The 27,875-nt window shown below is 35.4% G+C and overlaps 1 protein-coding gene across 1 annotated transcript in view; it reads left to right on the forward strand.

The window, feature by feature from the left end:
• LOC129004971 (DNA topoisomerase 2-binding protein 1-like) overlaps positions 1-27,875 on the forward strand; it is a 169,211-nt gene that overhangs the window by 24,476 nt on the left and 116,860 nt on the right. The window contains exons 3-8 of the mRNA XM_054433701.1: positions 630-775; positions 4,430-4,562; positions 7,048-7,155; positions 7,762-7,966; positions 8,177-8,401; positions 14,776-14,907. Coding sequence (XP_054289676.1) covers positions 630-775; positions 4,430-4,562; positions 7,048-7,155; positions 7,762-7,966; positions 8,177-8,401; positions 14,776-14,907 — 949 coding nt within the window. The remainder of the gene's footprint in view (positions 1-629; positions 776-4,429; positions 4,563-7,047; positions 7,156-7,761; positions 7,967-8,176; positions 8,402-14,775; positions 14,908-27,875) is intronic.

The following is a 27,875-nucleotide window of genomic DNA, read 5'->3' on the forward strand; positions in this document are numbered from 1 at the left end:
AATGTAGTAGCCCTACTGCATTGGGCCTAAATTATTAAGCGCATTAGCGCATTAAAATAAAAACATTTTATATCTGGTTTCCATCCACAATTTTACTTATAATTCAGATAACTCTAACCAACACGTAGGGTCCCACTTAGAATTTTAAAAATAGCTAATTAGAAAGAGTCTAGGAGGCTTGTAGGCCGCCCACACAGAGAAGACACTGAAAATACTCAAAATGTAAACTCAGTCTACACTTTATGGACAAAATATTTTTGTTTGTGTTCTGTGTGTATACATAACAGCCCAGCCTCTTTACAAGGCAAACTAGCTACTATCAACAAATCACAATCCTGAACCTCGAATAAAAATAGTTTCCAATTAATTTGATTTAGTTGATTACTTATTAGGTAGTTTTTGGTTATTAAAAAATAATTAATATTGTACAGTTGAGGCACTATTAAGTAACCAAATTCAATAATATGATGACTTCATGGATTTAAATAGGCCACACAGATGGAAATGTTATCTTACCATTCTAAATCAAATAACAAAATAATTAGAATTCTCAATTTGTTACAGTTTCAAATAACTTTTAAGTTTTAAGATCAACAAGTTAAATGTCATATGTTGTTGTTGGATTTCAGGAGAGTAAGGAAGCTGGCCTTTCTCCTGAATGGATAACGGAAAAGGATTGTTTGAGTATTGATTCCTCCAAGAATGTGGTGTTTATCCTTCAAGAGTTTATTAAAGACTCAGAAACTTTTAAAAATCTACGATCATCTAAGAGTTTGTAAGTAGATTATAATGGAGATTCTTTGTAAAGTGTACCATTTATATTATTTCATGCAGTGATTTTTCTCTGCTCAGTAATTACTCGATAGTGAAAATCTTTATACTTACTTACTTGATCATTGATCCTTGTCGCCTTTGTCGATAACCTACAGTGTGGGATAGATTAAACGTCAAATTAGGCCTATATATAAAAAATACCCCCTCCTCAGCAAACCTGCACACTAAGGAAATGTCTATTTATCTGATTAGATTTTCAAATAAATCTTTCCTTAATAATGATGAGAGATTTATTCCCTATATGAACATTCTGGCTATGTAACATTTTGGCTTAACGAGTACTTAGGTTTCCTGCTACAGGGAGGGCTAATAAAGTGTGGTTTTGAGTAAAATGTCCATAGCTTAGTACAAAATAAATAATTAGGCAAAATAAAATAAATAAAGTTTGGTTAAAATTTCAGGGTGGCTAGTGACCTGAAAAACCTGGAAAACCTGGAAATGTCAGGGAATATTAAATATCTGGAAAAGTTAGGGAATTTTGTCATAAGTCAGGGAAAATTGTAAAAGGTTTAAAATAATTTTAATAATATTGTTAGGAAAGATCGATCTGGTGAGAGTACGTGTGCCGTGTGGGTAAAAACTAAGAAATATGTCTATACAAATAAATTTTGTGTTTTTGTACAAATTAAATTTTGTTATAAACGGCATATCATCTTATCAAATTCAGTTTAATTTTATTAAGGTAAGTTGCAAAGTTTGGATATAAGCTAGCCTGTATCTATAGATTTTATGTATGTTTTTTATATAAACAAACATAAGATATTCTTGAGATAAAGGTTAGTCCTTTTGAACAATTAGTTAGTATTAAAATTGTAATTTTGAATTTGTCGATCAGGGAAATTTAAAAAAAAAATCATGGAATTGTCAGGGAAAAGTCAGGGAATTTTTCAATTTGATTTCACTAGCCACCCTGAATTTATCTCTTGACACGTCGAGTGTGAGGGGCGGGAATTCTTGTCCTGCCGTTCCGGCACCACTGTTGTGGGCGGGAATTATTATCCTCCTTTCATTACAACAACCTTGCTTCAGTGTGAGCTCAGCCTCACACGGGGACCGTTGTTTCTGATTGCCGCTTATTATGCCAGATTTATACTTCAATCCTGAATCATTTGTTTTCATATGTGACTATTTTATCGGTGGAAGGGATCGTCTCAAATTCAGTAGCCTACTTGTAGTGTGGTGTGCTGGCTAGGATTTAGTGAATGAAATGAATAATGATAATAATTACTGCAGTGAAGCATTGTTGAAGGAATCTAACTTCAAAATTGTGCTTGACACCTTTTGCGATATTTTTTGATGGTGTATCCACATTTTTTGTCCCTGCTTTTTCCCTCCATTTGGCATTACTGAGAGTCTGCTGTTCAGTGCTGCTATCTGGTACATGTTATAATATGCCTCTCCTATTGGATAAAACTAAATTTAAACATTTTCGCGCACTCATGCTCGCAGTTAATTGGCTGCTCCCACCACCAGCTGCGGTCAGCCATTGCACGACCGCAACGAAGGTGTAAAAAAAATCAAAATAAAAAATCACTTTATTAAACATGAAATGTACAGGAATACTTATAATCATTGTTAAGAATAGTATTCCCCCGAATGGACTACAAGTCCGTTTTGAGGGAAGAGCTCTTAACATCAGGAAACATGCATTGTCCATTGTCTATAGGCCTAGGTCAAACACAGGTGCACAGTTTATAAATATTGTTACGTCTAACTCTTAAATATCTATCTCTTGGATATCAGGAGTTCTTAAAAAATATGTACACTTAAATATTATTTTACAAATAGACAACCAAATAATAGCTGGCTACAGGAAATTGATAATGTATCAATTGTATAATCAAATGTATAATCTATGTATATTACTATACCATCGTTCTGATTCAAGTTGTTGTAGCTTCTAAATATGTTATCGCCCTGAATAGCCAACAAATCACTATCATCATTTAACCAAGCTTCATTCAGATTAATACAATGAAATGTGTTTTTATACCCTGAAGTGTTAATAGTAGGTCATCTATGTTTTTATTTTAGCTCCTGATATTTTGGTGTAAAACTCTAAACTTACAAGCAATGTAAAACAGTTTACTTATCATCCATAAGAATAACATGGGAATTTTAAATTTACAATATTTTTTTCTCTGTAACCAATAACCGTACAAATACACTTCAAGATAGCCTATACAATTATTTGCTTTTATAACCTCTTCAAAATGATTTTGAGAGAAATTGGGAAATTCTATGTTTTGAGGATCAAAAATAAGAAAACCCAATTTTCAATCTATAAAACCCCGTTCCCATAGTCCGATCATGCTTGTTCGCAAACTCATTCGAATGGATGTAAGTTTACACGTTTGTACCGAATTTCATTCATATCGGATAGTTTTTCCTCGGGATATAATATTCATGGACACATATAAATATAACTAGCCGCCACCCCCGTGCTTTGCAACGTGAAGGGAACGAGAATAAAAAAATAATAATAATTATGAGTTAAAGAGAATAATTATGTTCTATAGATCTGCTCTATGAAAAGTTATTAACTCATAAATAAAAGCCCACAATTTTGATAAAGCACCAACAAAATCATGTTCAAACACGTGGCTTATATCAATTTGGCAGTTCTAATTTTAAGTGTATAAGCATTACATAGAAACTTTGCAAGCCAGCAGGGCAGAAATACTAGTAGTAGAAGAAGAATCATCAAGCCGACTAAAAGATTTACATTTTCTTAATTCGATTGATGATATTGAGCTGTCTTTTTTGTCTTAGAAGTTGTTTACTGTTTTGTTGTTTGTATTTTTAAGAGTTGTAAACAAATTTTTATTTAATTTATCATGTCACTTAAATTTGTTGATGTTTTAATTATTGTATATATATTGTCAACTTATACATGTAAAGGTCGTAATGTATCAAATCATAGGTATACCACCACCAGATAACCGATAGCCTAACTTAGTTAGCAATTTCATTCTGGGCAGTCTCAATGTTAACAATGTATGTCTCTAGCGTCACTTAATAAAGTTTTGTTTGTGCAGTTACAAAATGTGAGTTTAATTACAATGAAATACATTATAGTCAACCTTCAAGTATACATCAATTCCTACAATAATTAAATTCATTTATAGACTAATTAAGTAGTTAAGTAGTAAGTAGTTGTTGTTTTAAAATGAACAAAACAAAGCTTTATTTTGTTAGTGGATCTACCTCTTAATGGTGCTTCTGAATTGTATACCTCATTTTTGTAACTAATACAACTTCATATTTCCTAATTGTTTTAGCTCTGAATTTGTATTGATTCATATAAACATACTTCATATTCCAAAAATTTAGTTCTGAAACAAACGTGACACATTTGTTGCAACAAAATTGTGTACTATCAAGAGACATTCTGCTGAATTAGTTAACAGGAACACTAAATGCTAACCATGTTGCCATTTTAAAAAACGAGATAAGCCATATTGTATGAAAGGGGAAAAACGTGTAGTAGGCCTATAATCCAAACAAAAAATGTTACTTAGCCTCTATTTATAGTTTTGAGCATTTAGTGGATTCATGAGACCTTTATACCTATTGTAGTGAACTATGTCAGCAGGGTATGTGGACCAATGTGCTTGCGGAGCTGTTTGGCAGAAAACAAACCTATCCCCATGAGCAAGAGCCCAGTGTTTACTGCTGCCATGACTGACTTAGTGGTAACAGCAAGTCAGGTGCCCCCTGAAGTCAAAGTAAGTCATGCATTTAGTGTGTAAATTGTTTATTAGTTTTTATAAGATTAACGTATATAGTAACAAGTTTGTGTATTTACTGTTTTGGTAATTTAAAAAAAGTATAGAAGTTCTGTTTGTTCTTGTTCGCTAGACACCATGAAAACAAAATCACTTAAGGCCCCTGAAAACTACGTAAGATGATAAGATGGGACCCAACTGAATATGGTTAGTTGACCAAGATTTAGGGAGTCCAGGGCTGAGGGCCAGTTGCCTAAAAACTTTTACGAGGGTCATTTTACAGCCTGAGGCTTGGTGGTGCGAGTGCCAGTCAGGTATCAGTGACCAGTTTCACAGTGCGGCGGGTATGGGGGTGGAAAGATCGACCAGGAGGTGGGGTGGCATGATGAGCCAAACTTGTTTGAGTGATAAAATGAAACTGTTATAACCTAACCAAACTTGCTGATAGTGAACAAATTGAATAAAGGTTTACTAATCTATTCAATATTTTCAATTGATATTTGGTTGCCCAGTTAAGAAACTGTACCCGGTCTCCGTTATATCCTGCCCACTACATTCCCTTCCACTAATACCCCTCCTCTTATCACTCTTAATCAATCTAACGCTCTGGGGAGTCAAATGGCACTCGGGCCTACCTAACGGTTTCGACAGTTTATGACCCCCCACGGCAAAAAAAAGGATGGCACTCGCTCCGCTTCCCATGTTAGGTTAACTAAATCAATTACCGGTATTATATTAACTTAGGTGTACAATTTTTTAACAATTTACCAAATTCAGATGTTTCAGATGTTGCCACAGATACCAGTTCATAATACATTATATGATTGGTTACAGCTGAATCCATTTTATACGCTGGATGAATTTTATTTTTTTAAATAGAGTTATCAGGTTTAGCCTAATTTTAGATTTTAATAATTACTTGATTTGCTGTTATGTGTAGCTCAATTAAATGTTACAAATTTATCCATGTAAATCATAAATTGTGTGACGATGTCTATTTCAAATTTAGTCATTTTGCTGAGTGTCAAATTAATGTCATATTTTGTCTTATTCGCTATATCATGGATTTCGTTAAAACAAAGTTTGTAATATTAAGTTAGTTAGATATGTAAAGGTAAAATATGCAAAGTTCATTAAGTATATGTGATAAATAAATAAATAAATGCCCAGGGTTTACAATTATAAACACATGAACCTTTTATTGATCAAAATTTACAAATAGGGTTATTATTAATTGTATGATGAAACTATCTATTATCTCAGGGTACTAGGGGTATCATGCCGGCACAAAGCAGACTTATGTGATTTTGATATGCATATGCCTAGTTGCACTCGGCAACTCAGTCGGCATCCAGCCGTGACAACGGGAGCATTCTCGCGCTGCCCGTTTTTTTACAATTTCAACTGAAGATGAGCGCTGCGATTAAAAATACCGCCAGTTTAGAGGTGCGGTCAGTGACACATTTTTTGTTGGAAAACACATAAAACCGAAACTTCTCCTCATCATGTCACGGACTTTGTTGTTTGAAATTGTTACACAACAAAAGCGAAAGCTCCGTTATCGGGAATCGGCAGATTTTGCGAAACTTTTCATCAACATTAGCGACTATTTCCATCAGTCAAAATGCTCGGGCGTCCGCCCTTCGCTTCATCATGACTCATGTGCGTCAGATCGGTCATTTTTAATCTGAATGCACCTTTTTCTCAGAACTTTTAATCATTACGTTGTTTCTTTAAACTTCATACACTTGGCGATAAATGTCTATCGATTTTAAGTTTACTGCCAACACAAAACGTATCACTGACCGCACCTCTTAACTGGCGGTATTTTTAATCGCAGCGCTCATCTTAAGTTGAAATTGTGAAAAAACGGGCAGCGCGAGAATGCTCCCATTTTCATGGCTGGACGCCGACTGAGTTGCCGAGTGCGCAGGCACCAAAATGTACGAGATCGGTGCGCGCCTAGCGGCATCAGAACGAAACATTCTTTACTTACTGGATAGCCCTTGTACAAATTTTAGCTTTTTAATAATAAAGGACAATGTTTGAGGTGAATATGAAATATGGAAAATTTACAATAGGTGAAATCTTTGCTCTTTTACTGTATGGAAAACATATGATAATTCAGGGATATTAATTTAGTAGGATGCCTAGGTGTTCAGATAGATAACACATGGTTTATAAACAAATTATATACAAATTGAAAAGTATACAAAGAAGATAATTTTGGAACATCTCTAATATACGTTGTGTCTAATGGAGAGTTCTAGAGGTGTTATGTCATGGAATTTGTTATATTGAGGTTTGTTACACCGAGGTTAGCATGTTGTAATAAGTTTTATCAAATAATAAGATTCCAACGTACTACATAATCTCCGTCCGTAGAACACACTGCTAGTATTGCATAATTGCACTTGCTTCCCTTGTGTCATTTATATTTATTTAATGAGCCAGGAGTTCAATTTACATTTTAAATGTTTTTTAGGCTGAAATCAAAGAAAAGGTGAGCTTTATGGGAGGAATCTACATCAGCAACCTGTCTGACTCCGTGACCCACCTTGTAACCAATGCAGTACGATCAGCCAAGTATGAGGTAAATCTGGGGCTTTAACTATCATCTAGGCTTAAGATTCACAGATTCGGGATGCAAATTTAAATTTCAAATTTTCTATTAAATTTTAATAAAAAATAAAGATATTTTGTACTTTTTCCAATTAGCTTAGTTTCTATTTGATTTATTTTACTGGACCCTTTGAACTTGTTGTAATTTAGCTACTTATTTATTTCAACAGTTATGAAAATGGGAAAGAATGTCTTGATAAAAAAATTGTCTTCTTTCTTGCAGTTGAGGCAATTCCCAAGCTGTCAATAAGGATATGAAAATGAAATAATATAAATAAACACAATCTTTTTTCCATATTTTATTATCAAGTAATATTATAAACACAGATAGAAGTTAAAACAAAAAAAAAACTCTGTTAATTATTCATTTTTGGCCCGACCCGACAAGGCCCGAACCAAAAAAGTCTGACCCGTAGACCCCTAACATAAACATCTCGAGACTTTTAAACTTGAAATAATAAGATTAAATCCACTTATGTATTCCTTCTCTTATAACTTGATCCGTACTTTGTAGTTTGAATTGATTATTATTTCTTATTTTAACACAGTTTTGCAAGTTATAACGTTGTATTATCAGGTGGCTGCTGAGAAGGGTCTCCCCATCATGAAGGTTGATTGGGTGGATTATGTGTGGCGAGAGTCTCAGAGTTGCAACATCAAAGCCACTGACCCTGAGATAATGGCCAAGTACAAGTGTCCAGTGTTCTTCAACATGTTCATAGCCTGCTCAAACCTTCCAAAGAAAGAAAAAGAGAAAATTAAGGATCTCGTAACAAAACACGGTAACTTGCTCTTATCTTATAGCTTTTATAGCAAGGCTTCATATTTTTTTCATAAACTTAATTTTGTATAGTGTTAAATATAGTGTTATTTTATTTAACTATTAAACATTTTGTTGTATATATTTTCATTGCAATGAAAAGAAATATTACTAATATTTTATATGTATGACTAGTACTGGTCTGCTACAGCTGTGTTGTATATTGTTACAGGTGGCACGTTCACACCATCCATGCGGCAGTATGAGACTACTCTACTGGTGGTAGAGGAGCCACAAGGTGTAAAGTACCAACATGCCAGATCCTGGGACCTGCCTTGTGTACGGCCGTCCTACATCTACGAGAGTGTAACCAAGGGATACGCTGTGGCCAGCAAGCAGCACCTCGTGGAGCCTAGCGTGCAGTGTTCGACCCCCACAAAGGAGGATGACATTGCCAGTATGTCTAGTGGCTATTTGTCATTGAACTATAAAATATATTATCTTGTTACTGAATTTCCTATGTAGGTAATAAGTTATTTATGTAGGTAAGACCTGGGACCGTTTTCATTTTTCTTTTGATGTCTCCAGAGCCCAAAACAATGCAGTTCATACACGTATATATATTAGGGACTGGGTCGACTCTCAATTCCACCGATTCATGGCTTTGGAATTGGAAACTAGAATCGACAACTATAAGTTGATTCCAATAACGATACCCGACACCTCTGCAAACTGTGCTGTGGCCGTGTAGATATCATTATTGACTCCGTGGTCATAAAAACGTCATCATCGTGGTAAAATCATGATCATCTTCTGGTGCCGTGTAGACATCATCATCGTATTCTGCGATCGCGGCAAACTCACAAAAATCTCCCCCGTTCCTGTGGACATAATTTACTCTCATGGAAACGTTGTCGTAGTCCACGATCGCTGCAAAATCATGAACATCTCCCGCGAGCGTGTAGACATCATCATCATCATCATCCTCTTTCACGGTTGGAGAAACTTGATCTCCCGCGATCGCAGCAAAATCATGACAATCTTCCGCAGTCCTGTTGACACTATACAATGTATTTTTATCAGGGGTCTGCGGTGAACCGAAAAAGTTGGTATGGTACTGTACAAGCTTAATTACCCCGTCATCGGTTTGGTACAGCATTTTACACGGTACAGATTGGTTCAGTACAGCATTTTACATAGTACAGATTCGGTTCGGTGCCAATTATAATAATAAATTACTTTCAGTTTACTATAGGTTGCTACTATCATAGTCAACTGCAGTTGGTTCCGAACACATAAAAGTCTTATCAGATGTTTGATCTTCATAATTTGTTACTAGGGTGATGATGCAATTAAAAACCCATTAGCAGTCCCAAATCCATTAACATTTTATCACGACAATAATTGTTGCATTCAAGTACTACCAAGAAATGTTGAGTTTTATTACTTTTATTCCTTTACGACTTTCCCCAATTCTATTTAACATAAAAATAATAGTTTTATGATGACTGTTAAATTTTATCTCTAACTCAGTCAGTATTTTCGTGAATATTCAATTTGCCGCTGGCCATTGCCTACTGCCATAAAACTGTTTATGGCTACATATTAAACTTGTAACTAATCTACAGTCTTATTTTATAAGCTAAAATATTTTATCTTTCTATTGATGAAACCAATAGATCCAACAGTACAAGAAGTAGAAAACACAATCAAGGAATTAAAAAACAATAAAGCTCCAGGAGAGGATTCAGTATCATCAGAATTGATTAAGGCAGGAGGGGCAAGACAAGCGAAGGAGATTCACAAATTGATTCTGGATATTTGGGAAAAAGAAGTGATTCCAAACGAATGGAAGGAAGCGATAGTCATTCCTATTCATAAGAAAGGTGACAAAAAAGAGTGCACCAACTACAGAGGTATTTCTCTCCTCAACTGCACCTACAAAATACTATCAAAGATTTTACAAAAAAGATTGGAGGAGTATACATCAAATATAATAGGTGAACATCAAGCAGGCTTCACAAGAGGTAGATCAACTACCGATCAAATATTCATACTGAAGGAGGCAATTGCCAAATACTATGAATTCAATAAAACCTTTCTCTGCCTTTTTATCGATTTCTCCAAAGCATATGACTCGATTAGTAGAAGACGACTCTGGAAGATTATGGAAAAGTATGGAATACCCAAAAAATTAATAAACTTATCAAAATCAAGCATATCAGAATCTAGGTGTAAGGTTAAGATAAATGGCGAAATCTCAGAAAAGTTTGATGTAAGCACAGGCGTAAGACAGGGGGATGGTTTGTCCCCATTGCTATTTAATTTAGCTTTAGAAGAAGCACTGCAAGAAGTAAGACAAACAGAAGCTGGAATTACAATAGGGACCAAAATAAACGTCCTTGCATTTGCAGATGATGTTGCAATTATAGCGGAGAGTAAAGAAGAGTTGAAAATGCTGGTCACAAAACTCCTAAACCATACAAAGAAAGTTGGTTTAAGAATAAATGAAGGGAAAACAAAAATAATGGAGTGTGGGAGAGCAACCCAAATAAACAATGACAACAATATAGAAATAGAAGGGTACAACTTTAAAAAAGTAAACAACTTCACTTATTTGGGAGTAATGCTGACGAATAATAATGAAGAAGATATGGAAATACAACAAAGAATAAATGCAGCACACAGAAGTCTATCAGCATCCCACAAACTATTAAGCTCTCGAATACTATCACACAAAACAAAACTCCGTATATATAAAACCATTATAAGACCAGTTCTGTTATACGGCTCAGAAAATTGGGTGTTAAGTAAAAAAACAGAAAAACGTTTGATAGTAGTTGAGAACAAAATATTGAGAAAAATATATGGTCCAACCTTTGAAGATGGAGAGTGGAGGATAAAACACAATGCAGAGTTGAGGCAATTATATATGGACCCAGACATAGTGGCCGAGGTGAGAGGTAGGAGAATGAGATGGGCTGGCCATCTACTAAGGAAAGAGGACGACTCCTTAGTCAAGAACGTCTTTTTGAACAATCCGGAGGGCAGAAGACCACCAGGAAAGCCCAAGTTGAGATGGCGAGACCAGGTTAGAAAAGACCTAAGAAGACTGGGAAGAAGGGAAGATGAGGCAATGGATAGAAAAATCTGGAGGCAGTGTGTTGGCGAGGCAAAGTACCACCTTGGGTACCAAGAGCCACGGCAGTAAGTAAGTAAGTATTGATGAAACCACAAGCGTAGTTGTTGTTGTTTGCATAATTTTTTTTTCGTTATGCAAGCCTACTCGGTCTCAAATTATGTCATTGCATGTTCTGTATCTTGTTCTTATATTGTTGGATGTGGCTGTTAAGGTTTAAATGTTTTTTTGTTTCTTGTATTTTTTATTGTGTTGAAGGTACTTTATGCAAGTTAAATCTTATGAACTATAATTATGATAGTGATTTTGCTACCCTCATTGTAACCTAATCAATTTATATAGGCCCTCCTAAATAATTAGGTCTAGGCCTGGGTCTTGTGATTCTTTGCAAGAGCTTTAAAATATACTAAGATGGATTGAGCCTGAGATAAACTAACGATTGATATGTGCAGGTGTTAACTTTGTAAATGAAAAGACAATAATCTTACACTGTGATAATCCAAATTTTACTTTCAAAATAAAACTTTGAAATAGTTGTATCCATCTTATAATTAGTTTTGAAGTTTATAAAAAAAGATGCTCTTTGCCATTACTTCATCAAAACCTCCAGTTCTTCATTGTCGTCTGCTGTGAACAGGTGGCAACTACACTGTCTTCGTACTGAATGCTTTTATATGTTTTAAAAAATTTTAAAAACAATTAGACATTGTGTTGGTTAGAAATGATTTACCAGTTGTGTGAAATTATCTTGTCAATAAATATTTCAAACATGTTTATTCTTAAAAACTCGTATCCTAATTTTTAGGGATGGACGGGATTGAATTTTTAGTTCGGGACGGGACGGGACGGGATTTTTATTTCCTTCCCGATTTTCGGGACGGGACAGGATTTTTTTCTGTGCATAAAAAGAAAGTACTGTATTGCAGTTACCAAAAAAAGACATACGAAATCAATTTTTACCATTTGTGGCACTGATCTATAAAAACCAAAAAATGGGTAACAATTTACAGGTACCTATAGTAACTTGTGACTCGCGGGTCACGGGGTGATCGTCTGTACGACTCACGGTCACGGCGAGATCGTCGTCATGACTCGCGATCACGGCGCGATCGTCGGTATGACTCGCGGTCACGGCATGATCGTCGGTATGACTCGCGAACACGGCTCGATCGTCAGCATGACTCCGCGGTCACGGCGCGATCGTCGTCATGACTCGCGGTGACTCGCGGTCACGGCGCGATCGTCGTCATGACTCGTGGTCACGGCGCGATCGTCGGTATGACTCGCGGTCTCAGCGCGATCGTCGGTATGACTCGCGGTCACGGCGCGATCGTCGGTATGACTCGCGGTCACGGCGCGATCGTCGGTATGACTCGCGATCACGGCTCGATCGTCAGCATGACTCCGCGGTCACGGCACGATCGTCGTCATGACTCGCGGTCACGGCATGATCGTCGGTATGACTTGCGGTCACGGCGCGATCGTCGGTATGACTCGCGATCACGGCTCGATCGTCAGCATGACTCCGCGGTCACGGCGCGATCGTCGGTATGACTCGCGGTCACGGCGCGATCGTCGGTATGACTCGCGGTCACGGCTCGATCGTCAGCATGACTCCGCGGTCACGGCGCGATCGTCGTCATGACTCGCGGTCACGGCATGATCGTCGGTATGACTTGCGGTCACGGCGCGACCGTCGGTATGACTCGCGATCACGGCTCGATCGTCAGCATGACTCTGCGGTCACGGCGCGATCGTCATCATGACTCGCGGTCACGGCGCGATCGTCGGTATGACTTCGTCTCCTGCGTTCGCGGACCTATCGCTCGCAATAACGGCGTTATCGGCACTCGCGAAGCGGAAAAATCGCCGACGATTGGACTAAATCCCGTCCCGAAAAATTCCCGAGTCAAATGTAATCCCGTCCCGATAATCGGGAATATTTTTTTCCCGAAAAATTCCCGAAATTTCGGGACCCGTCCATCCCTACTAATTTTATAACCAATTTATTATGGCTATTTAAAGTATTTTAGAGTAAAATAGGTAAAGCCTATGATTTTTCTTGACACAATCCTCGTAGAAGTAAAAGGTTTTGTTTTAATAATGTGTGGTACAGTAATTGTTGTTAGAAAACCATGAATGTAGGATATACTATCCATTTTCATAGTAATGTCAATGTAAAATTAAAAATAATGGTTTAAATACTGTTCTGAAAAGAAAACCGCAAAAATACGGGTAGCCAGGTACCGTACCGATTTTGTACCGAGAACCGAGGTACAAAATATTGTACCGTACCGAAAATTTAAATTTTCTGTACCGCAGACCCCTAATTTTTATTGAGCAGAGCAAAGTGAAGCTCTTAATACTAATACTACACTCCTGCTTTTGTTTTACAAATACTCTTCAAATTCAAGAAAAATTTATGGATAATTTATTTCTTCCTTAGGAACAGGTTTTGGACGAACGGCTGAAGCGATCTGCACAAAATTTAGCACAGTCATAGTAACCAGCCATGGGAAGGTATAAATCTGAAATGGTACAAATCTGACCACACGGCTTTTCCCTACGTGCATTTAAACTTTTAGAAATTTAACATGGGCCTTATGGGTTAACAATTTACGTGAACCCGGCGTATCATTGACCTGGAATACTGCAAATAGACATTTCATTTAAGTGAACCAGATGTAAGCCTACCATGCACATTAGATACTGCAAATAGACATCTTATTTATGTGAACAAAATGTATCATTGACGTTGGACATTTAATTTATGAGAACTAGATGAAACATAGATTTTGGTTTTTGCTAGTAGACAATTCATTTACATTAACCAGACTCCCAGACTTCTTATAATTGACTTTGGATACTGTAAGTATATATCTCATTTACGAAAAACAGATGTAGCCTAGCATTGACTTTAGCAAAGTATTGGATTAATATGCATGCTCCACTCAATATTGCAAGCAGACAACTGCATTTTACACCTAGTGTACACGAGATGAATAAAGTCGTTTTGAATTTAATTGACTCCTGCGATCACGGAAACATCATCATCGTTGTCCGCGATCGCGTCAAAATCATGTACATCTCCTGCGACAATGTAGATGTCATCGTCTCACGCGGTCACGTAAAAATCATGATCAACTCCGGTTGCGGTAAAGGTATCGTCGTCTTCCACGATCGCAGCAAAATCATGACAATCTTCCGCGCCCGTGTAGACATCATCATTGACTCTCATGTTGACTATCATGCTCATGGTCACGGAAACGTCATCATCGTCGTTCGGGAAAATCATGAACATTTCCCGTGGCCGTGTAAACATCGTCTTCGTCCTCAATCGCAGCAAAGTTATGAACATCTTCTGTGGCAGTGTAGACATCATCATTGTCTTCTGCGGTCACGGCAGAATCATGAACATCTCCGGATCACGAAAACTATTTGTGGAAAACATGTTCACAGCAATGGCGGTAATTTTCCGATCTCAAAGTGACGGATATTGGTATTGGAATCAACTTTTGAGGATCAATTCTTGATACTGATACCAACTACCAAGTATCGGTGGTATCGAGAATCAACAAATCCCTTATAATTAATTATATAGCCTATTAGTTTATCTTTTTAAAGTACTACCCTTTTGAAATGTTACTTTATTGAGGGTCTGGACAATGCTTTGAGCAACATGTTTGTTTCAGATTTTACTTACAACTCTGATCCATCAATAAGTGTGATAAACTTTGACACCAACAAAACTCACATAGATGAAACTCAAATGTCAAACATGACACAAGTGAGTTCCCTGCAAAGACAGCCTCTACGGCCATCAGGTGTGGTAACTATTTTTACTTAATGTCTTTAACGAACATGTAACAACACTAGGAAGGAGCCTATACATCTTAAAATTCAAAAATAACTTTTCTTAAAGTGGGATTTGGTTTGATTATCAACTCAGAAGGTTTTGAATTAAACTCTGGGTCAAGAAATTCTTGTATATCATATAATGCTTTAACTTACTCATACTCCTGTGGCCATGTAAACCCAAGGTGGTTTTAAGCCTCGCCAACGATCCATTTTTCCCTGTCTTCAGTCAATTCTTCTCTTGCTCCCAATTTTCTTACCTCTTTCAAGACTTGGTCTCTCCAACGCAGTCTTGGCCTTCCTCTGGGTCTTCTACCATTTGGTCTACCTGTTTAATTAAACTAGACTCTTCCCTTCTTAAAACGTGGCCTAGCCACCTCAATCGTTTACTCTTTATTAAAGCAATTAGGTCTGGCTCATGATATAAGTCTCTCAGTTCACTATTTTTTCTTATCCTCCACACTCCTGCTTCATGAATAGGTCCGTATATTTTCCTTAATACTTTGTTTTCAAAAGTAATTAGCTTTCTTTCTTAATACTTTGTTAAAGCCCAGATTTCACAGCCATATAGTATTATTGGTTGATGTATTGTCTTGTAAATCCTTATTTTAGTTTTCTTACTCAATAGTTTGCTGCTTAATACCTTATTCAGGCCCCAGTGGCACCTTTCCGCAGATCTTATTCTACTAATAATTTCATTATCTTCTCTACTATTTCTGACTACAGTTACTCCTAAGTATTTAAATTATACAGGGTGTTTTTTTTTAAACTTGCATCTTTATTTATGTAAAAACCGCAATAGATAGAAATATGCAGTTTGCGGAAATCATCTATTGACGTAAGGGGCCCAATTGTTTTGAATTCAACGTTACATTCACATTCCCCTCCTTTCCCCCCTGCCCCCAACTTATTTTTTTAAATAGCAAGGTACTCCTTGTGATATATCAAATGAAAGAGCATGAAAAAAGAAAATGTTTAGTGAACAAAATTTTAAAATTGGCTCATAAATTTGTGATATATTCCCCCCCCTCCCCAGAACTTATTATTTTTTTTTAATAGCAAGGTACCCCTTGTGACATATAAAATGAAAGAGCATGAAAAAAGAAAATGTTTTTGGTGAAAATAAAATTGAAAATCGGCTCATGAATTTGTGAGATAATCCCCCCCCCTTTCCCCCTACCGATAACCTTTTTTTTAAATAGCAAGGTACCCCTTGTGACATATCAAATGAAAAATGAATTTCACCAAACATTTTCTTTTTTCATGCTCTTTCATTTGATATGTCATAAGGGGTACCTTGCTATTTAAAAAAATTAATTTGGTGGCAGGGGGGTTAGGGGGGGAATGTGAATGTAACGTTGAATTCAAACAATTGGGCCCCCTACGTCAATAGATGTTCCTGCAAACTGCATATTTCTATCTATTGCGGTTTTTACATAAATAAAGATGCAAGTTAAAAAAACACCCTGTATATTAATTAATTAATTATTATAATATTATAATTATAATAAATAATTAATTAATATAATAATTAGTTAAATTAAATATAATGCTTTAGTTATTATAAAATCTTTAAGTTTCCTTTTTAATATTCTTGTACTCGGCTCTTGTCTTAAGGTTAATGGTAATTTGGAAAAAAATAATGCGCCAGCATAAGTAGGTTCTTTTGAAATAGTTCCAAATTATGTATGGGTATTGCAATATTGTTCTTATTTCTAGTATTATACTCATGAGTACTTCCTAATGGTTTTAGAGTAGCCTATGTTCCCTTTCCTTGAAGTGGATGATATTTTGATATATATATACATACATCCCATAAACTGTCATTATTTTGGGACCCCGTCTCGTTGTCCCTCCGTCTACTTGTACCTCGAGGCCTAGGGACAACTAGTCGTAGGTACAACTAGACGTAGGTACAAGTAGACGGTGGCTCACCCGACTAGTTGTACCTGCAGATTTTTAGGAGGTTCAACTAGACGTAGGTACAAGTAGACGTAGGTACAACTAGACGTGTATCCCACCGACAAGTAGTATCACCTAGCTTGTACGGATGCGACCAGTTGTCCCTACGACTAGTAGTCTCTACGACTAGTAGTCTCTACGACTAGTGGTCCCTCCGTCTAGTAGTCCCTACGTCTAGTTGTACCTACGCGACACGCGTATTTTGCGTCCTTATAGTCTAGTTGTATCCATCCTTCAATTCGTTACCCTGTTTAATTGATTACTGCACGAGTACTTTTTAATAATACCCTTAATTAAATCAGGAACTGCAGTCGATTGGGTATGATTGGCAAATATTTTTCACCGCAATACGATGTTTTAGTAGTTTTACAGACGTTAATTGGAGGCTGAAAGCTACGCATTGCTGTCCAGGGTCGAAATGGCAGCTATAGTTGTGATTAAAATTTTCCAGCCCTAGTACCGAAAATCGCTTATTTAATTAAAACATTTATATATATATCATTAAATATACATTGATAACCTTAAAGTATTTGCATTGTTTAGTGTGCATATCTTATAGTTTACAATGGATTTCCCAGTGATCAATGAACAATGAAGTGTACAATGAAGTTGAGGTCCAGCGGTTGAAAACTCGACAAAAACTATGCAATGTACTACACATACTTCTCCTTTTAGCGAATTTCCCTATAGGGAAGTAGCTATTACCGTAGGTCTCATGGTAAGACCTAAGCCCGGGACCGATTTACTTTTTCATTTTGATGTCCCCAGAGGCCAAAAACACCATTCGTTCAAATTTTTATATATCTATATATAGATATATATATATATATATATGTGTCCATCCGCACGATAACTTGAGTAATTTTTGTCCGATTTTGATGAAATTTGGTTTGAAGGTGTAAGGCGGGATAAACTTGAATGAGTTCGCGAACCAGCATGATCGGACTATGGGAACGGGGGTTTATGGGGGGTTTTATGGGGTAAAAATAGGTTTTTCCCATTTTTGACTCTAAAAACACCAAATTTCTAAATTTCTTTTCAAACCATTTTGTAGAGCTTAAAAAAACAAATAATTTAGTATATTGAAGCGTTATTATGCGCCTAATTGTTACGGAGAAAATTCAAAAAAATTGTAATTTTAAAATTCCCATGTTATTCTTATGGAGCAGAAGTCAACTGTTGTAGTTTGCTTGTTTATGAAAATATTTTAATCAAATTTGGAAAATACATTAACTTCTTACTAAACCACAGTACCTTTTAACATTTTACATAAAAAAACTTGTTTACCCTCCCTGTTGCAGCAAACCTAAGTACTCATTAAACTAATTCTGTTTAAATAGGGAATAAATGTGATATTTTTAAGGAGACATTTTAGTTTAAATCAAATCAGGCAAATGGAAATTCGCTAAGTCTGCAGGTTTGCTGCGGCGGGGGTATTAACATACACTGTAAATAATAAATGTGATTGGAATATGTTCCATTTGTTTTGATTTTATTTTCATAATTAGTTGTTATTTCGTCACCAGCATAGCAACCCGTTAAACCCATGTTAGTTTTAAACATTTGTAATTCTTTTTTTTATGTCTTTTTAGCCTATTTTAATTTATAAAGGCATTCTGTAGATCGACAGGAAAATACATTTCCACCGATATGCGGATATTTTCTCTGTGATGTTCACGAGCTGATAAAAAGGTTGTAAAGAAACATGCTTGCCTACATTATTGATATATTTTCTCAGTTTTGTATAGTTTGGTGAAAAACAGCAATCGTACCACGGACCGATTTCATCTTCGTCTCGAACTTAAAAATGATCCCGAGCTGAAAAAAAGTCATTTTCGGCCCTAGGTACGAAATATACTCTTAAACTATCGTAGGATCGGTGAATACTAAACTCTATCTTGGAATTGCATACACTCGCTCCTATCTTTAAGTTTACGTTGTTGCCATACAATAAATGTATAAATAAACACAAAAATTCACAAGTTTTGTTGTAAGTACCTATATCATGTATAAATAAAAACATACAATAGCATCATGTGTAAGTGTATTCTGTAAAACTTTAAACAAATATTAGTAAAATAGTTTTCAGGTAAACTATTGTTGAATGAATTAGTTTTAAGTTGTTAAATTAACCTCGACCCGTGCTATATGTTTAGTGGAGTTTGTCCGGAAAAATACCATAGTAAAATTAAATCAAATAAATAAAATCAAAAGCAATTCATAACAAAAGAATAATAGATACAGAATGAACGTAATTTCTGAAAATCGACAGGGCCCACATATGCGAAGCCTGTGCGTGGGGACCAAGTTGACTCAATAATTGGCAATTTGTCATAGTCTTGTAACATAACTAACTACCACTACTATAATTATCAATACATTTTCAAAGGAGAAACAAACGTCCGATTATTTCTAGGCAGCCACAACAGATAACTTTAGAAAACTACGTTATAAGAATTAGAACAACTCAAAAATTAAATTGTTAACATGATTTGTTTAGCCTAACGAAGAAAAATCATGAAAACCAAATTTAACTCCAATAAGAAAAACATGGGGAGCAATTTCGTTTAGGTATAAGCCGAGTGAGATAATAGAAAAATATACGCCGATGCTTGATGGCAAATCTGTGCGTGCATACCTTTAATTTGAGACCTCAATAATAAAAATGGTCGGGTAGCAGAGCCAAACGAATAACCCATTTTCTTAAATTTATAAAATTATTTAATTATTTATTTATTTTAATTATTTATTTATTTTACTTGACTGTTAATACCAAAGCAAAAGCTTCAACTTCGTATGCGTCCGGATTACGAATAAACCTAAAACAATCTTACACCAATTTACCAATAAGTTTAATAAACCAAAATTGCACATACTCCGGACAGATTTCTTATAAAGAGATGCTATGACAATATGATCAAATCTCTATTTAATATCGTTTAGGTTGTGTATTGATTAGTCAGGACATTGATTGAATAAATAAATATTAAAACAGTATATATACTAAAACATAAATACAGTACAAAACAAACATAAATGTAAAACATAAAACATAAATGTACAGTACATAAATATTCTAAGTGTTGCAATAAATTAACAATGATCATTTGTTAAATTAATCAGTTCAATGTTATTTATATAATACGACCATAAAGATAGGCGAATGTCTCTCGTGTTTATTAGGACAATAACACAATATACCTTATTGTTGATTCAGGAACACGCCATGAACAGCTATTTCTGAGAAAGGTGAACGAAATACCTGTTGTAAAATGCAGCCAAAGACATCTGCTACAACGTATTTGACTTATTGTTTAATATAAGCAAAACCATATAGATTCAGTACTTGGAAAGGCAAAGGAAATATTTTGTAAACAGCGTACAGAATGTCCCGTTAATCCCCACACGTTACTCAGAATGGACTTCATTTGCAAATTCTTAGAGTTTCCTTTCACAACAATCCATTCCAGTTATTGGGGTGTTGGGTCAGCCCTCTATCGCGTAGTTGCGAGAAAGTGATTGACCTCCAATCAACCTAAATGTTGTTTTGATTTTACGTAATACTGTGGTAGTTGCTAAAAAAAAACTCTTTCACTCACATTATTAAACATTTTCAAAAAAATGTTGATTATATCAAACTGTTATGAACAGTGTGATTTTTTTATTAATAACATAAGCTTTTAGTTGAGTATTTTAAACTCCTTGAATGACAAAAGTTTTAATGTAAAACAGATCTATAATCTGATGTACGCTGCCCAACAAAGACGTTATTTATTTATTAGTTTTGAAATAATTCCTGGTAATACACATAGCTTAAAAATTAGTCGATTTCGAGAAACAGGTACACTACATTATAGTGCAAACAAAACGTAAATAACACTTAGATTTTCAATCCATTACTGATTTTATACTGATTTTAAGTCTAAATCTACACAGGCAACGTAACTTATGAAATACTCTTAGTTTATGAAGGCTTGGTATAAAAAGTCTTGTAAAGTGCCATTCTTGTGTGTTCTCTGGTTAGGAAACTAGCCTTAATATTTAGTTGTTTATGATATAAGCGGTCTGATTCATACCTACAGTGTATTCAGGTTTTGGACTGGCTAGGCCTATATACAAATATGCATGAGTGTTCGATGTCATCATGAGCGTTGGAATGTTTACCTAAAAAAAATGTCGTAGTAGAGGGTGATAGTGTAAATCATAGCTGTTCCCTGGTCCATCGGCCGGTGCCTCGAGGGGTAATGACCGACAGACTAGGGATAGAGCTGATGACACATCCGGTCATGTGAACATCGATATATTAACTAACTAGCTGTGTGCCCGTTCTACGCACGGGGATCTTATAGTAGTCAGTTGAAACCTTCTTATATTAAGATTAAGAACAGCAATTAGTTTGTATATTTGCAGATATGCTGGCAAAACTATTATATATAAACCTTCGCAAATACAGTATCTGACAGTTCAAGCCAAAATAAATGCTTCGCAATTAAATGTCACCCGGATCGTGTTGGTCCATATGTCCAATGATTAAACTAAAAAATGTTTAATAGATCCATGAAGCGTAGCCCTAAAGTAGGCCTATAATTGAAAGTTACTTTCCACATCGGTTAACTTAAACGTATTTAAAGTACTACCTCAACCTCACCATTTAACACTTTATTCCGGTTGACATTTTCAGTATCAAAGGTGCTCTTGTCCATTCCGTGAAACACTGAGAGATAAGGACATTAATGCGTTACCAACATACAACAAAACAACACAATACAACAATCCAACAAAGGCCACGAACTATTGATACATAAACAATATAAAGGCGTAAACAATTCATGATGGTTTTCCCAACAAATGTTTTACTCAAATAGGTTATCATTTTCTTAGCATACCGGGTAAGCTAAGATTTGGAATCCAGACAGAAAAAGCAAAACTTATACAGAGTTAAGACATCACTTAAATTGAATACGGACGGCTCTAATAAATAAGGTGCAACACCAACGATATCAAATTTGTAAACTAACGGTTCTAAGGAAAAGAACCAGTACCTACGTAAGAACCTACCTAAGAACTATAGTAAATCGGACCAATTAAATACATTAATATCTAGTCCCGAGGTTATTGATCTCTTGCTTTTGGATTTTCTCGTAAACAGTTATAGCGTAAACTTATCGGTGTCAGTTTGAAAAAAAAACAACCTTACCCAAACAACTTTTTGTTATTTAATAGATTACGCATTCTCTAAACAATGATTAGTATATCTATTAACATTAGAAGGAAATGTGACAAAAATCACACAATGTTGGGGTTTTGGTCATTTGTAATTTTATTTTTTAAGTAGGTATAGGCCATGTATTCTATGGAAAAGTACCGGTATCAAGGATCGTCATCAAAAAGGTTGTTATGAATAAATATGTAGGCTTACGTACCCAAGATATGAGCTATGGGCCTATTGGCTGTATGGTCCAGCGATTGCATCACACGGTGAGTAGAAACAGAAAGTGACACATTGGAAAAGCGAGTTTAGCACTTCCTCTGTTAAACCTCTGTTACAATCACCCACTGCAGTTGTGATTTTTTACTTTACACTTTACACAACCGCCATTGAAGCGCCGTCAATGAGTGGAAACCTTTTTTGTAAGCTATTGGCAACGATCATTTCAGTGTCACAGCCCTATACAACACTGATTCAAGGTCTTCTTCTTTCTGGTTGTCAAAACTCAAGAAACATTTTATACTCAAAGAATTTCTGGTTCCGATTTGGACGATGTCTAGTTATTTAATTTCATTTACGGTTACACTATTAGACTATATTATTGCACTTGCGATTAATTAAATCCGTTATTATGTAAGAAAAACGTTTTTAATCTCACTTGGTTGGGATTTGCTTTCAAAACGTGATTCGAAATAGTTGCGGTATTTGTAAACAACATTTGTAAACATGACAGCTAGAAAAAATAATCTTGATAACAGCTGTTCGTTATTTCATAGACGATTATGTGATAAAAATTGAACGAAAACTTGACAAAAATCGCACAAAACTGCATTTTTGAACGTCCGTAATTTTATTTACAAAGTAGTGAGGCTATATTTAAATCACTAAAAACACTCTCGCCAATCCAGTGAATACATTAAAATGACTTGGATCTTGATATGTACTCTGGTTTTCACGGAGAAGATTGCGTAAAATGCCATCTTGAGTGTTACAGACAAAGGGACAGACAGACAGACAGACAGACAGACAGACATAAATTGAGATAAGACTCGTTTCTGCTTCTTTAATGTATAAAACGTAAAAATAACCTAAAAGTATATAATTCTGAGCAATGTACAGACAAAACTCTAATTTTATTTATATAGATACTATTTAATAGTAACTAGGTGAAACCCGTCGAAATCGACGGTTACTTTCAAGGATTACGTTAATTCACCTAACTGCGATAAATTGGATGAAATATAGGCTACATATTTTGAGCATTTAGCATTGTTTAAAGAATAATAAGTGTAAAACAATATTGATATTAATTGCGTTAGTCGCCAAATTCGGTTGATCATTCAATGAATAAAATATTCCCCTTACCATACGTCATCGGAGTTATTATTAGTATGTTATCTGGTATCTCTTCCTTTGGAAGAACCTTTAAATAGTATTAAAATCGTATTGGTGGATCTTTTGTAGTTAAACACTTCCGTGATTTCATCAGTGTAATATGATTTTATTTGAAAAGAAAACTTTTTTGGGAAGACATATTCAAAGGGAGGTATATCCGTTACAGTGTAAGTTTGATTTTTCCTTCGTCACGTCGCGTCAGTTCATATCTTACTTCTGTGCCAACGAATGCACCCTCTAGCTTACTTTTGAGAAATTTATTTTGAGGTTACTGTTGAAGCTGGAATTTCTTGACATGGGGGATGTCAGTTTCTTAAATAGGTGACATACGTAATTTTGATCACCACAGTCCATATTACAATAATCAGCAATAACATTGCGTACTCCTTTATGCATGCTCAAGCCCCCTCAGCTCCTGGACTACAAGGCCTGGCCTTTGTGTCAGTGGAATTTGACAAGCGAAGTTTGCGTACACCACCAAGAACCACGGCTAGGTGTTGACTATTTGACTAAAGCAACCAATCAGTTCTCACTGATCAAATAAAACTTACTAACTATATTAAGTAGTAATAAAAATATACCGCTTTTAAATTACTATCTAGATAAATAAATGTATATGTAACTTGGTCTTATGTGATTGTTGGATGTAACAGCCGCTCATACACTAGACAGAATTGTCACGTATGGAAATGTATAAGCGGTCTTTCGGCCTTGACGGTTTTATTCATATTTACAGTTCTGATTATGTAAATACTTAGCGGCTACTATTACAATTAACGTTATTAGTAATCTACAATAGTACAGTTTCTAAATTAAAACTATTTACATTAGTCAGTTCTTTTGGTCTTAACAAACTTATATATAGTTAAATATAGTTACTACCCAAGTTTGTGGAGGTATAATATCGCTTTAAACACGGAGCTATGTCTCTATTGTAATGATACCGGTATTGTTTGCGTATTCTTTCGATCCTTTGGTCCAGCATAAGATAGCGACCAGAAATCATAACGTAGCCAAAATAAAGTGTCTCCTAAAACTAATAATGTTTAATGGTAGCTCAACGTTATTATCTGAAGCAACATTGATTGAAACCCAGATTTGTGTATGTTAAAAATAGTATTTATATGTTACTATAACTTTTACAGTTAAAGATATTTAACAAGGGATTGCGACGTTGTATTCCGCGTTGGATGGTTACTACATTTAGCCATGTAAAACAGGTTAGTTAAACCTTCAACCCTAACAGAACTGAGCGATAAATAATTAATTGTAATTAAGAAACTGTAAATATTGTACATTACTAATAACGTTGATGTAAATAGTGGCCGCTAAGAATGTACATGGTAAGAACAGCATATAGGAATACAACTGAAAAGACCAAAAGCTGCTTCATACATTTCCAGACTTGAATTTGGCTTAAGTAAAATTTGTCTAGTAATGTATGAGCGACTGTTACATCTACACTCTATCTATTCTATCTATATATTAATTACGTAAGCCGATTCTTTGCGTCAAAATTGTGGTGAGAGACTGGGAAATCGTAGAACGATTGTGGCATCTGTTGTGGCTGCCTAGAAATAATCGGACGTTTGTTTCTCCTTTGAAAATGTATTGATAATTATAATTAAAAAATAAATGATTCAGGATTTAATGGAAAACTTTTGCTTTGTTTTAATTTCAAAACATATGTTCAAGATTTATTCAATTTTTTTATATTTTATTTTACCAATTTTAATTTTAGATTAATTTATTGTGGTGTTTAATCAATTATTGTATAAAGGGATAAACCTCAACGGCCACTCTTGGAAATCAACCTGGGAATAAAGATGAAATAGGTTCGTTCAGGACAGGCAATATATTTGTTCATTAATCATCAAGTAAGTACTGTGACAAGTTCCAATGGGCGGAAACACATAATTTTTTAGAGGAGATTTTAACCAGGTACTCCAAAAAAGGTTCAAATAATATAGCCCAGCATGTACGGTTTTAAAGGAAGCATCCATATATAACAGTAAAACCTAGAGGTAGTTTCCGTTTCTTAAAACCAACCAAAAATATGCATGTCGAAGATTCTGATGAAAAGTAATTAATTGTTTTTTAACTGGGTAATGGAAACCTAACCAGTCGCAAAATAGTTAGGAATCAGCCGTTGAATAGACCCCTTTTTGATAGAATATTTAAAATCAATCGCACCTTTAGGAGGAATACCACCACATAATCTTACACTAGGCTAATAGTAGTTTTTATGTTGATCAGAAACAAATCTAGCGATACGTTTGGTCAATGGGATGCTTTTACTTTACACTAATTTTGTTAAACCTTTCCAAAAGGAGCATAAACGTAGAAATAATAACTTCGTAGGGATGCTAAATTAGCGGTTTTGACCAAGAACTAAGCTTATCTCAACACACCTTTATTTGCCTTTTCATTTTTGACGAAGACGATTTCCAATCTTTCAATCAGGGAAGCCTTTTTATTATCATTATCATCAAACACAAGACCAAAGCTACCTTAGTAAACCAATATTTATTCACAAACATGTTTGCTGCCTTTAGTAGTAGAGTTAAACCTCTGGAGTGATATAAATTATTTATTAAAAATAACGTCAACAAAAGCAAAGAAAGACTAATAACAAACTGTTTCTCAATGAGCTGCAGACAAGCCAAATTTTCCTGGCTTTTGTAGCAAGTTGTTTATAATAAATTGTTGTAAGATTGTATGATTTTTAAAGAAATAAAATAAATCTCTTAAACCGGTGACAAGTTGAAGGGGAGATACAACTAGCCGCAGGTACAACTAGACGTAGGTACAAGTGGGCGTAGGTACAACTAGTCGTAGGTACAAGTAGTCGTAGGTACAAGTAGTCGTAGGTACAAGTAGTCGTAGGTACAAGTAGACGCAGACGTATGAGGTACAAGTAGACGGTGACGTTCCCGACTAGTTGTACCTGTAGATTTTTAAGAGGTACAACTAGACGTAGAGACAACTAGACGTCCGCACCATCGTCAAGTTGTCTCTACAGCTTTGGACGGGGTACAACTAGACGCCTGTCACCAAAATGCAGCAGGTACAACTAGACGCCGGTACAAGTAGACATCGCCCCATTATTTTAAGTGAAATTAAATATTCTTTTACATGTGTTTTTCACTGAAATTTTAATATACGCCTCACCGCTTTTTTTATATTTATGAATTGTATATATATTATTTAAGCTTGTACAACCATATAAGGAGATGCCATAAGATATTATTGAATGTATTGGGCGAGTACTCGACTGTCGAGTAATTACTCGAGTAGTTGGCAATACTCGACAGTCGAGTCGAGTAGTTAAAGATACTCGTGACTCGAGTCGAGTAGTAGACGTTAAGCCAATTTCGTTATTTTCATTGATATTTGACAAATAAATAGTAAGAAAGGAAAATGTTTGAGTTTTATTTAATCCCTTAACCCCTTTAAATATTAACATACTAGGCCTACTGATAATCGGCAACCTAGACATCGCTTGCGTCATCCATTTCACTGACAGCGACAGCGCCGACAGCTGACACTGGGTGATAGGCAGTGGTGTAGGTGTGCGAGTGCGATGCATCGAATCCCGATTCGAACCAGCATGCATCAAAATACCGATGCATCGATTACGTCACGATACAGCTCTACTAGTAAATACCCCCGCCGCAGCAAACCTGCAGACTAAGCGAATTTCCATTTGACTGATTGGATTTACACTGAAATGTCTACTTAAAAATATAACATTTATTCCGTATTTAAATAGAATTAGTTTAATAAGTACTTAGGTTTGCTGCATCAGGGAGGGTAAAACTGTTCTTTTTTTGTAAAATGTTAATAGTTAGTAAGAAATAAAAATATTTTTCAAATTTGATCAAAATATGTTCATAAACAAGCAAACTACAACAGTTTACTTATTCTCCATAAGAATAACATTGGAATTTTAAATTTACAATTTTTTGGAATTTTCTCCGTAACCATTAGGCGCATAATAACGCTTCAATATACTAAATTATTTGTTTTTTTAAGCTCTACAAAATGGTTTGAAAAGAAATTGCTAAATTTTATGTTTTTTGGGTAAAAAATAGGAAAAACCCCCGTTCCCATGGTCCGATCATGCTGGATTGCAAACTCGTTCGAATAAACGTAGGTTTACACGTTTGTACCAAATTTCATCAAAATCGGATAATTTTTGCTCGAGTTATCGTGCTAACGGACACATATATATATATATAAATATATAAATATATATGAATTTGAACGGATGGTGTTTTTGGCCTCTAGGGACCTCAAAACGAAAAAAAAAATCGGTCCCGCGTCCAGGTCTTACCATGAGTACTACGGTAATAGCTTATTCCCTATATG

This window comes from Macrosteles quadrilineatus, unplaced genomic scaffold, assembly GCF_028750875.1.
Source record: "Macrosteles quadrilineatus isolate MER2022 unplaced genomic scaffold, UCM_ALF_1.0 Scaffold_13__1_contigs__length_4303367, whole genome shotgun sequence".
NCBI classification, from domain to species: domain Eukaryota; kingdom Metazoa; phylum Arthropoda; class Insecta; order Hemiptera; family Cicadellidae; genus Macrosteles; species Macrosteles quadrilineatus.